Source organism: Melampsora larici-populina (assembly GCF_000204055.1).
Source record: "Melampsora larici-populina 98AG31 unplaced genomic scaffold MELLAscaffold_68, whole genome shotgun sequence".
NCBI classification, from domain to species: Eukaryota; Fungi; Basidiomycota; class Pucciniomycetes; order Pucciniales; family Melampsoraceae; genus Melampsora; species Melampsora laricis-populina.
The window spans coordinates 154,549-167,855 of NW_006768832.1; the positions used below are offsets into that span (position 1 = coordinate 154,549).

A 13,307-nucleotide genomic window follows, 5' to 3' on the forward strand; every position below is an offset into this window, starting at 1 on the left:
GCTCAAAGTCGCCTTTCGGTCCCCTTCAAGCCGTCACAAGTCTGACCAGCTAGTGACAGCCCTCCCTTGCGGAGGGAAGGACAGTCCGAGGGCGGTCAGGGTGCACCGGCGCCAGGCGGTCAAAGTCCCCCCGTGCTCCCGTAGACCCGAGTGACTCGGTCCTCCCCCCAGTGTCGAGACTGATGGACTTGACGACATTCGTTATCCACCTTCATGCATCATTCTTCATTATCAACAAAAGAAGGAAACAAGAGAAAGAAAAGAAATCAACCACCGATATCAATCTATCAAAGCAATATGATATCCGAAGACAATCAAGATTCCACACTTCCTTCTTTCAATCTATCTCGTTCGAGTGATACTCTCAGACTTGATACCACTCTCGATCATCAATCATCTTCCCCAGCTTCACCATATTCTCCGAGTCCTGGCTCCCTTACACCCCTTTCAGCACCTCCGCTGTTGGGTACTTCTCAACCGTATATCAACCCGATCTTATTGAAACGTCGCTCTTCATCAGCTAGCTCTCAATCTTCTCATATCCCACCAAAACCTTGGCATGGAGGGCCTGGTCAAACTACTGTCAGCGGCGGTGGTGGCCCTCAAGGCCGTCAGATTACTCTTGGGACAACCGGTGGGCAAAATTCTACGAGTGGTGTCGCTGGTGGAACTGGAACGGTACCTCAATCGGAGCCTATGTCACCTGCTGCGAATGATAGTATCACGCTTGGTCAATTGAAGCAAATGGTCAAAGGCGTCAACCGTGAGCGCGTGAGTGATAGTATTGACGAGCTGAGTTTTTTCCTACGCAGCACATTGACCCTTTTGTTTTTCACCAGCAATCTGTATATGATTTTCCGTCCCTCCATCCGTACCCGCCTCATATTGCTCCACCCACAAACCTATCAGAGAGTCCTGGCGTAGACTCTGATACTTTCATCAATGAGCTCGATGAGTTCTATTCTTATGTTGAAGTCCCGGGTGTCTTGGAAGGTCAAGAAATGTGGGGCGATGACTGCGACGGCACCTCTTCTCCAACCTGCAATCCTCCAAACCACAAACCTGGATCCACCAAAAGCTGGTCTCAATGGGCGAAGGAGAAGACCCAGACGGCCCCACCGTGGACGGAAGCTGAACCTAAGTTGCAGAAGAGCTATATCATTCATTTGCTTGATCGATTGGAAGACAAAGATCCAGAAATTAGATTTGACTCTGCTCGTAGAATACTTTACATTGCTCAAGGCACTTTTTCACAATCTACGTCCAAAAACCACCACGTCCATCTTATCATGCACAACGTACGCGTCCTACGAGAAGCCGGTGCCTTGGAAGCTGTGTTTGCTGCTCTGAAAGGAGTTGGCGGTCGACATGACTGGATTAGCAGCCTGCCTGAAGCTCCTGAATCAACTGCCCCTGCTTCGGGTTCAGGACCATGTCTGCATCCTCATGACCGGCAAGCTTTTCTTGAAGAGATCAACGGTGAACTCGCAATTCATTTAGCAGTTCTTTATTTCATGGTCGAAGTGTTTAGAGGGGACGATGCTTGGGGGGAGGAATTGAGTGAGAGATATTTGACCTCAATAAGGATATTACGATGACAGCTTGTCACTCAACGCTTTCTTTTTGTCTTCTCCAGTGGGGCTGGATCCACCATTACCAATCTACATGTTTGGATTGGTGGCAGGCTTGCGTGAAAAAAATGCGAAAGGCTACCCTGTTAAGAAAGTGAGTGAATCAACACTCATGATTTCGAAGTCACAAATTGCGTTTGTCTTCCCAAATGACGTTTGAAAAGTTTCGCAGTTATTGCTCCTCTTGTGGAAGAGCATGCTTGCCACGCTTGGTGGTATGCGCGATGTTGATCGGGTCAAACATATGGTCAGAACTATAGAAAGCCTCCCGCCTGATGGTTCGACACCTGCTAGTTCCTTCAAAGTTTCACCTATTGATTTTCACACTTTTCGGAAGGAGATTCTTGCCAAATATCCAACCTATGTCTCCTCAGACGTTTCCGAGGTCTATCTTGCCCGTATCGCTGCCGCTGCTGCCCCTACCCCGATCAGACCCAGTGCCATGTATCACCCTGGCAATCCTTCTATTCCGCATGATCCATCGGCACACACCAAAATGCAAGGCAACCACAACCTCCAGCCCGGTACACCAGCTCCATCGCCTCCTCCGTCCCCACAACAGAAGCCCAAGAAACAGCAATTTCAAACAGATCAAACACGACCATTTGTACTTCCCTTCTCCCCTGCCAACGCCAAGCTGACCAGTGCTGGCCTTCCGTCTCTCGTACCAAGAAGTATCGACGAAGCAGGCGAGCTCTACCGTAGTCATTTGAGAATTAGTACGGAACTCTGGCAAACCTGGAAGGTTCGGGAAGAGTTTATGGCCGACGAGTCTGGTTTAGCTAGAGTCGAAGCGGCTGCAGAAGCCAAGTCACAGAAATACAGAGAACGGGACTCGCTGCAGGGTGTAACAAACCGACTTTCAACCCTATCGCTAGAACCCACACCAGCTAGTGACAATCATGTTGCAAATGAGTCCTTGATCCCTGATTCGTTGCAGATGTTGATTGATCTTGAGGCCAAGATTCGATGTGATGTTGCGACAGCGGAGCGCTTGCAGGATAACTCGACGTCCAAAAAGTTGAAACAGGATGCCATGGACACCCAGCGTTTACAAAGAGTAGAACTGATTTATGTCCGTAGCATTTTTTTGTAAGCTCTCCAGTGCGACTGAAATTGTTTGGCCCCAATCTAGCGAAGTATTTTACCTCAGATGCAAAGTGCGGTCATCGTATTACTCAAGTTACTACTCGCTACAGTAACTGCCAATACCAATCCTAACAACTCTCACGATGCGGAGCAACGTCAGTGACTCGTTGCTAAGATCGGTCATGATTAGTGTTAATCCTTGACGTATTTGATGCTGCATTTTCCGAGCAGCCAAGCCATCACCAACTATTGAGGACATTGACATCCTGCGACACCGGGAGATCACATCCAAAGCCGTGTCTGCGATCTTGATCCTGAGCCTCAAGTGGTTCAAGACATCACGTGAGTCATCCTATGATGCGAGAAGAGTACTGTCTTTGGGTCTGACTGGAGACGTATCTTAGATGTTATGAAGTTCCATTACTTGGCTCAACTGTTGGTTGATTCTAATTGCTTGTTGCTAATCCTGAAGATGTTTGGTCTTCAAGAGGTCGCCACCCAAGTCAAGACAAAAAACGAATGCGAGGATTACAAGTGCGTGACTTAAGCATCATCCAATCCTTGAGAACTTGTCGAATTTAACAAAGACATTTACGCAATATCTTCCATTGGATCAGCTTCTTCCGATATTGTGCTTTACATGGATCGCGATCTTCCGCTCAAACACACCCTGACGAAGAACCTATGCAGCAAAATATATCTCCGATCATCACTAAAACTACCCGGGCGGGTGACGAGGAAGTAGAACTGATCACAGATTATTCTTGGAGGAATTTCTTTGCTGCAATCAACTTTGTTCACATTCTACAAAAACTGACCAAGGGCAGGATACATCGCATACTGCTTTTAGTCCAGTACAAAAGCTCGGTAGGTAGTCCATTATAGCAGTTTCTGTTCATCACATGCCTCGGATTCTCTTTTATTGAGCTCAATCATACCTGCATTGACCACCACAGGCCATCTTAAAGAGGATACTTCGCGCAAATCAGCCTACCTTACAACTCTATGTTCTCAAGGTTATCAAGAGCCAAATACCGTATTGTGGGCGGAAATGGAGACAAGGCAGGCTAATTTGTGTCCAGCGCATATTCCTAATTCCAAATTGACGTCGAGTTCTTTTTTGACTCGTCAAGCCAATATGAAGGTCATCACTGCTATATATCTCAACTGCCGCGCGGATTTACGAGACGAATGGCTTCTGGGAGTTGACTTGGATGGCGATGTGGAAGATTCATTCGTTAGCCTTCTTAACGTCTTTTCACGCCATCTGCAGCCTTCTTGACTTCGTCTTCCGTAACTTCAGCCTCAGGAACAAGCTTTGCGATCGCTTGTCAGCTTTTACAATTGTAAACATTACGGTGCTTTTGCACCTCACCTGTACCGTCGGCCATCTGTCATGGCAACAGATGGTGCTCCAAACCAACTCAACGCCGCTTGGAACCCAGCCGATCGCCAAGGGGCAACTGGCCTTATCCAGTCGGTTGCCCTGCAAAACGCTAACGATACAGACGCATTTCCTCCTGTGCGGTCATTTTATGATAACTCACGAATGTTAGACCCCACATCCACTATCGATGGATTTCTCGAGGATTATGAAGTCGAAAGTCTTTTCTATCCACACTATTCGGTGAACAGTCATGGCCTACTGGAACGGAACGATGATGCTACAACGTCAGCTTGGAATCGACTTGGTGAACTGCTTGGTGATTTTGAGGATATCTCGGACACAGAGAGCATTGCCTCGATTGGGTACCTCGGGGGAGAATTTGGCGCGGATGGAGGGAACGCGGACACATCGGACATGACGTCACTAGATGAGTTCAAAGATGGAGACCATTACAGTCGACGAGCTGAATGGGAACATCTTTCACCTGAGACTATCACGGCCTTGGAAGAAGAAAGGAAGACATCAGAACAATTGAACCAGCAAGGATCCCCTTCACAGCTTCCACGCCGACGAAAGAGCAGCGAACAAAAAAGCCCAGCTTTACGACCCGTGGTTTTGGACGGACGAGAAGAGGAGGAGGACCAAACAGATGATATTGATAGCGAGTTTGGTATGTCAAATACCGGCTCGCGCGATACAAACCTCATCACATCTCCTGGCGGCGTGAGTGGATCAGCGACCACACGCTCGCCACATTGTTCGCCACATTTTGGGCCACAGTCGCCACTGAGCCCAGTGCATCACGGTGGACCAGCGGTAGATGAAGTTGAATTGATATTTGGAGAATGAGAAGTAGGAAAAACGTTGAGTATCCTTTGCAGTTTGTTCTTCTAGAATGAGTTGCTACAACTACATGTATTGTGAGTGTGTAAATGTTATTCATGACCGTCAGGACTGTATCTAGTGGCCCGTAGTTTTATACGCATACTCCAGGACATAACTGGTAGCGGTGGTGGCCTTCCGCTCATCAGACATCTATATCGGCGGGAGCCCGAGTAATTTTTTCGCACAAATTGTTGACTGCCCGGGTAAAGTGACAGTCATTGAGGCCTTTCAATTGTTGTGCAAGATGCCCTGAGCCTTGATCAAGGAGGCTTTTAGAGCACCCACTATGGTGGGAGTGTTTTATCGTAAAGTTTGCGTTCCTGAGCGCGAAGTTTGATCATGCGTGTTTTACCAAAGTTGGTAACCGCGTGAAATCCACTATGGGATGATTTATCGTCTGCTTTCCCTAGTTCCTACGATAAATCAAGTCGTAGGCTTGCGTAAATCTGAGCACACGAAGTGCAAGACTTGACGCAGCCGTACGGACCGCAGGTCTAAAACAGGTCCATAGTGGACCTGTTGGTATTTTAGCGTTAGGGTAACGCTAAATCACCGAGTTAACGCAACCATAGTGGGTGCTCTTAAACCTACAAATCACTGTTGCTACTGGTAACAGGACAAGACCCTTTCAAAACTACCACGCCGGGCAAATTCAGGTCATGCAGTGCATACAGGTTGCACAGTCCTGAATGCATGCCAGGACCTGGGGGCCCTGTCACGCATGCAGGACTCATTATCCTGTACACACTCTGTATCAATCATACCAATCACATGTATTTGAGTATGTACTGAGATGTATATGTCACATAGCTATAAGCCTCTCATGAGGTCTGTATTGGCCCATTATTGTGGGCCAGATACCCATGTCACTTGCATGACTGGTGGGGGTGCAATACATGAAGACTTGTCATGCAGCTGTGACATGACTCAGGGTGCAAAAATATTTTCTGTTTTCAACATGACTGCGCAACCTGTATTCACTCCATGACCTCAATTTGCCCGGCGTGTACAATGTAATGAAGCAAGTGCTGTAGGACAGTCAGATCTACAGTTGATCCACTCATCTCAACCATACCCTGGCCCCAAGACCCAAATGTGGAGGCTCCAGTAATACCAACAGTGGTTTCTTTGGCAGAGGTCTGTTTTATGTTTCCCATTTTATTGCCACATTCAACCCATTCTATAAGGGAAAAACTCACCATATCACCACTTCCAAGTCAATCATATGTAGCTCAATTCAGTTATAGACCCTCATCAACACCATGGCACAGGCAAGCAAAAGCATGCAGAGCTCAAAAAAAGCAATGGAAGAACTTCAACAAGCCCAAATTTTCAGAAGATGCTTTGTCAAATTCCAAATCAGAAGATGAATCAACTGCTGTAGTAAGCTCAAAGTTCCAGCTAATCCTGGACAAAGTTATTCCAAACCCACATGGTGCCAATTTGTGGATTATCACACCATATCATCCTGTGATCACAATTTCATCAGACTGCAATTCTGATGCCAAGGATTTACAAACCCCCAGCCTCCTCAATCAGTTGTCCTCCAACCATCCAAGCTCTATTGCATGTCTATTGATCCAGATTATCAAACCAAAGATCATGATGTGGATCCCTTGTAAATATCAGTATATCCACAATCTAACATCACATATTCCTCAGATGAATAAGTCACTTGTGAACAACACATCATTCCCTGTTTTTACCCATCCTTTCTTGTACCAATCACCTCTTAGCAAAAGAAAAAGCAAGGATGATTGTATCCTCAAAGGCTATTAACAGCCTTGGCTTCAAATCAACTCAAATAAGCTTGCACCACACAAAATACCAAAAGAGACTAAGAGACAAAAGAAGAAGAATTGTAAAAAGGCACTTGGTAAGTCGAAGTTGTCAATGGAGGACTGGGATATCAAAAACCAGTTCCAGACCCCTCTCCTACCCCTTCACCTGATATCAAATCTTATGAGCCTTCTGAAGACTCTCAAAAACCAGAATTTTGGATCACAAAAACAAAGACAAAGACAAGAACTTTGCTTTATATAACTCGTCAATCAATGAATGTGTTGATTGACATTGATCTGGCACAAACAACACTTGGTACCTCTAGCACATTGACAGAAAGTACTTACACAATAAAATAAAAATGAATTAAAAATTACACCTCTACACTCAAGTTTCAACAGTGCAAATTTTTACAGTGTTATTCTTTATTGAAAGAAGAGACAAATTCTAATAAATAAATTGATGAAGAAATCTAGAAGATTTCATTTAACTTATTAGAATAACAATCAATTCAAAGGGTTCTGTTTTATCCCTGCCCGGTCAAAGGGATCAAACAAGACCCGGAATAGGCCAAAACTATGTAACTAGCAAGGCAGAGAGAAGTTAGCAAACCAGTCAGGGTTTGAATTGACCCATCTCATATTCTAATGGTTGGTAAAGCCAAGAGAAAAGTTACTCCTTGTAAATCAGAGGCTACCAAGCTAGAAAGAAGATTATTCATCCTATAATCAATTGAATTCCCGTTATCTTCTATCTTCACCAGACTTGTGAGGGTTGGGTACTCTTTGAGAGTGCTCTATGCTCACTAAAGTTGGAAAATGGGTAGTGTAGTAATGGAATTTGATTCTTTATTTCAAATGTGTAGTATTTACAAAATGAAATAAAGAAAAGAAAGAAAGTAAAAGAGACTGATAGTCTGTTTGGATAAGTCCAGACAGACTACAGTTAGATGCCTCCTTGAAAGGAGGTTTGATTTATAATTAATAATTATTATAAAGTACGAAGGCTGGATCCAAGGCCCTCCTTTAATCTTTAAAGTAACAGATTAAAGAGTGAGGTGAAGGTCACTAGTCTGGTTGTTACAAAGTCACCAACTTATGGTTATTCAGAAGGTACACCAACCTGAGAGTTGATATAGGTCACTAACCTATGGTTGTTCAGAAGGTACACCAACCTGTGAGTTGATATAGGTCACTAACCTGTAGTTGTTCAAGAGGTAACTAACCTTGAAGTTAATTGGAAGGTCACTAACCTAGAAATGTTCTACTTAGGGAAAGTAGAGGATCCAGAAAGGGGAAGAAAGAGATTACTTTATCTTTTAGTCAGGAAGCTGCTTTAAAGATATGAAGTGAATCACTAGTCTTATTATTATAAGACTTTTGATTATGTACTTCAATTGAACTTTAAAGGGTTCTTTAAAAGATGTGTGTAATAAATTGCTTGGGGGATTTTCTTGAATGCTGGGAGAGGAGGGGATTATATACTCTCCTCTCTAAACCTAACTGTAGTGGTATTTGTTTGTATCACAACATTGGTTTAGGGTTTGTTGTTAATGATTGTTATGATCATTATTAATTATGCTTAATTACATATACACACTAAGTATATTATGTAGTATAAGCATTTGAAACCAAAGCATTTTGACTCTTGACACTGAGTTATGAGGTGTTGACGATGTTTTATAACATACTACATGTGGTTTTAAGTGTAGATGTATATGTAATTAATATTTTTATATGTTTTATTACATGTTACATACTGTCTATTGGCCGTATGTATATGTAATTAGGTTTGTATATGATAATTCTTTATTGCAAGTTAGTTTTGGGTACATGTATATGTACTCAGGGCTGACAAAACTTCAAACTCCTTTTCTTGTTTCTTTTAGAAATTCCACGTTTTACTATTAAAAATCTTGTTATAACTCAACAGATTCTTTTTATCTTACAACTTGGTTCCTTCGAGAAACTTGTTATTCATTTGTTGCTCATTTCTGCTTTTTGGTAATCTTGCCTTATCAAGCTAGCACTGAATTGTTGCCTGGAAGCCTGTTTACTTGAGCTGTATTCCTTTCAGAAGACTATCTTAAGTACTGACTTTAAATAAGTGTTCAGGCAGCAGTAGCCATTCTGCACCCTATACTAATATAGAAAACAACTATATTATTTACATCTTTTTGGTTTACAAGGAACTGAAAAATAAACCTTCCCTTAAATTAAATATCAAGCTTTAGATATACAGCTTGTAATTCATCATTCAAATATCTTTCCATCCAACTCTTGTGTGCCTAGAGACTTAGGCTGACAAAATCACTTGTGTTGAGTCAATGAGCCACACACTCAAACAAGAACAACCAACATTTGAATGCTCATCAGCAATTATTGACAACCTCCAAGAATACCATTCACAATGGCTCAAGCTCACTATCAATGGTGAAAGTGTTATGATATTACTGACTCAAATTCAAGTACATCACGAGCTCAATCAGCCAACTGTAGAAATGGTAGGGAAGTTGAGTGAAGTGTTTTGGTTCATTCTCTTTTGGGTATAAGGATGGTGGAGTCAGTGTGTCAAATTTTCCTTTTTTGGTCATGAGTAGCTAGGTGTGTTTTTCTTCTTATCCAATTTCTCTGTGGCCATTTCCCAATTGGGCTAGTTGTGTTCCCCCTTGCTTCAGGGTCATTTTTGTGCGTGTCAAATCTTTTTCTTATATACTCAGTACCTCTCAAGCTTCTGGTTCCCCCCTCATTGTGTGGAACCTGGAAGCTTAGAGTGAGTCCTTTTAGTTATCCTCACGCTAGTTTTCCTTTTCTTTTACACCTGGAAAGGTACTCACCCTCTTGTATAGGCCTCCCTACCACCTTTACTTTTTCCTGCTTTCTTGCAGGTAAGGCGTCAATTCCTCCGCCCATCTTCTTCACTTCTGAGTTTCTTTGAGTAGCCTTGAAACTCATCACCTGTCTGTCCAGGTAAATTCTTTTACTGTTTCTGTTTTTCTTTCTCTTTCTTTTTCTCATTCAAGTCGTGAAAGAAATATATGATCATGTGGAACCTGGAAGCTTAGAGCCTCCCTACCACCTTTACTTTTTCCTGCTTTCTCACAGGTAAGGTGTCGATTCCTCTGCCCATCTTCTTCACTTCTGAGTTTCTTTGAGTAGCCTCGAAACTCATCACCTGTCTGTCCAGGTCTTCGCGTTGTTTCTGCCACTCAACGTCATGTTATTTCAGAAAGTAATCCTTCTGTCATTGCTTTGATCCTCATCTCAGCCTCCTCAATGCTTGGACAGCCTTCATATAAAAATATTGTCAACCAACCGACTACAGGAGTCAGTTGAGCAAACAAGATTGAAAACAAGCTTTTGGGAGTACTGTACCTTGGTGCAGGGTACAATACTGGAGGGGCTCCAGTCCCATTTTTATTTTCAGGTACAGTACTCAGTATCATACCTGACACACAGTTACGGCGCTGGGTACTGAAGCAGCAAGGTACTTGATAGCCTTTGTCCTTGTTGTCAAGTTGCACCACTAATGCAATTTTGTTTGTTAATTATCTTATCTTTCTTTATCACTTTAAACATGTTTTTTGTCAATACAACAGCTGCTTTGCCACAGTACCAAAGAGGTACTTGCCACGCTACCAAGTGGTACCTGCCTAGGTACAGCACTGTACCGTATTGGCATTTGCCACTCAGGTACTGGTACAGTACTGTACCTATCTCTTGAAAGGTGTATGATACTATCCTTGGAGACGTAAGGCAATCTCAGTACTCAGTACTGTATCTGATCCCAAGTACGGTACTGGGTACTACCTTTTTGTGGTACCGTATCTGTTGCTGCATTGTCACCACCCTTACCTCCTGATTTCACTGAGGTCAATCAATTACAACCAATGAATCTTTCACTGGCATCACATCTTCCAAATCAATACATATAGTTATTTCAATCTTTCTGTTGAGGTAAGTATGCTTCATTTGATTGCAATTTGTGACTTTCATCATTCTTGTTGATAAGTATGCCCTTGCTTGCCAATTGCCAATTCTCATCTTGCAACTCACATTTGATCTGTATATGCAGTATTCAAGCAACTAACATTTTGTTGCTTGTGATTCTTGGTAGTATAGGCCTTCTGATAGATCACTGTGTTAGTTTCATTCAATGTTGATGTTATCATGGTGCCTTTGATTGTATTATCTAGATTCTCTGGACAATATTTAATATGATGTATTCAGGTTTACTGCGGTTTGTTGCAATTGATAAGGAATGAAAATCAACAATTATCATTCGAGTTGATGGCTACTAGGAAGAACATCATTGAGTGAATTTGGGAGACATAGATAATCAAGTATACTACATAAGTGAATCTTTTGTGATACCTCATTGTCCCACTATAGCAGGAGAGCTTATAAGAAAGGCAGGCAAACACAAAGTATAAAATCAATACCAGAAACATGAAACAGACTTGAGTCTTATCAGAATATATATTCATTTCAGATTTCAGATTATTGTGGTTGTTAAAAGTTGTTGACAAAGATGATCATGCATATGCACTGTTTGGTCAATAATTTTAACATTAGGGTGATTTTCTGGCCAACCTTGGGACCTGAACAAATTCATTCCAAGACAGGTCATAGAATGAGAGGTTGTATTTTCTGGTTAAGAAAGGGGATCCATATACAGTAGTAGACTTCAATCATTGTGAGGCAAACCAAGGGATTGAGGTCTGAAGCCTTTTTGAAATCTTCAATGACCCAAGATCACTACTGGAAAAACACTATGAATGTATTTGGAGTCTTGGAATAGGATCTGATGGTATGCACCACAGCACCAATAAACTAATAATTGAGACAAGGCTTTTCTAAACAAAGACTCTGACCTGATGGTATGCACCACAGCACCAATAAGCTAACAATCAAGACAATGCTTTTCTAAACAAAGACTCTGACGTATAAGTTGGTACAGATATTTGATTCTATAGTTAGTTTATAAGTTATTGGATTTACATAAGTGATCTCTGGATCTATAACAAAGAGAACAAATTTCCTATCAATCACAATAAATAATATAATGATTAATCAATTCATCAAACATGAAATGAAAGAAACAATAGTAGTGAAATTACTTACTTCTCTTCCCAAAGATGGGGGAAGAGAAGTAATTTGAATTTAGAGTATCATGTATAAGTTATCAAACTTCTCAATCCACTGTGGTGGTTTATGATTAACTATTTTCATATTTCTTTCATTCTGAATTTTAATTTGATCCACAATGTCTTTCTCTTTGTCGATTGAATATTTCAACAAACACTCTTGTGTGGGCACATTGGTGTGTCACTATGAAACAGACATGGTGCAACTTATTGACCAAGTCTGAACACATGCAACTCCAATGTTTGAGTAATTCTTTCCTCACATGCAACTCCAATGTTTGAGTAACTCTTTCCTGATTCACAGGGTCCCTTCATCTTTGATTCCTTGAGCCTCTGCACATGCATCCTATGGACCCTCTGCCTTGCAAGCTTCAAACACAGACCTGGTGCCAGGGTGCAAGAAACGTCACTTACAATAAGATACCACCATCCCAGCCAATGATCCAAGGATTCCCAACAAACTGAAAGGTCTGCTGCCCTCAATGGCCTACCCACCCAACCATTCATATCCTAAGGTTTCTGGGGAATTAAAAGGTGAGCAATCTGCCCTTGCTGTGTGTTGAATGGAATATGTATGAAGCCAAAGTCAAGGAAGAAGGAAAGAAGACAGTTCTTTGATGTAAATCATGCAAGCTTTTAACCCTAAAATGAGATCTGGTTTCTCAAGAGAAACAATTGCAACACAAGAAGGAAGACCCAGAGTCATAAGTGACAGTGTATGGTGACAACCCAGCTACCCCCAACTTTGATGAGTCTGATGTTCCAATTTGCTGCACTTCCAAGCATGCAGTCAAGATTTGCCAATGAGAAGCCTCTGATTCAGATGCTGAGTGAAGAAGCTGGCCTTAATTACCTGTTCCTCCCAAAGTCCTACTATGAACTCAACCCAATAGAGCTCTATTGGTTATTTGTCAAGCACCATTTTTTTCCTGGTTCCACATATGGACTTTAATTTTTTGACTGATAATAGTGTAAACCAAATATTACTGAATCAACAGGTTCCAATGCAGAACTTTCAAGGAGTTCAAGGCTCTCTTGAAGCAGATACCCAAGCACTGTCCAGAATCAACCATTCAAAAGTGTTTTGAAAAGGTTGATTACCACATGGATCCACATGGGCAAGTTTCAGTTTTTTCTCAGCTAATTGCATCAACCTTTTCTGATATTTTGGTATCTCCAATAATCAATACAAGAATTTACTGGGATAAAAGCTGAAGAAATGCTCAAGGAATATTGCTCACATTGATGTATAGCACATAAGGCTGTACTGAATTGATTTGAACACTTGAAGGTTTTTTTCTATTATTTGTTTCTTGTTCTCATGTTGTTGATCTATTGTTTGATTTTATATACATGCAAGAACAATACAAGTTCAGGTTGTCCTGCA

General features: G+C 42.0%; 1 protein-coding gene across 1 annotated transcript; it reads left to right on the forward strand.

Moving 5' to 3' along the window:
* Window positions 1-297: 297 nt before the first annotated feature.
* On the forward strand, window positions 298-4,956 carry MELLADRAFT_94239 (uncharacterized protein; the record flags this gene model as incomplete). The annotated part of the gene is made up of 12 exons (XM_007417100.1): window positions 298-771; window positions 840-1,560; window positions 1,637-1,725; window positions 1,804-2,723; window positions 2,772-2,875; window positions 2,949-3,062; window positions 3,125-3,254; window positions 3,338-3,587; window positions 3,677-3,794; window positions 3,854-3,957; window positions 4,024-4,242; window positions 4,309-4,956. The coding sequence occupies 12 exons, from the start codon at window positions 298-300 to the stop codon at window positions 4,954-4,956; spliced, it is 3,891 nt and encodes a 1,296-aa protein (XP_007417162.1).
* Between the last annotated feature and the right edge of the window lie 8,351 nt (window positions 4,957-13,307).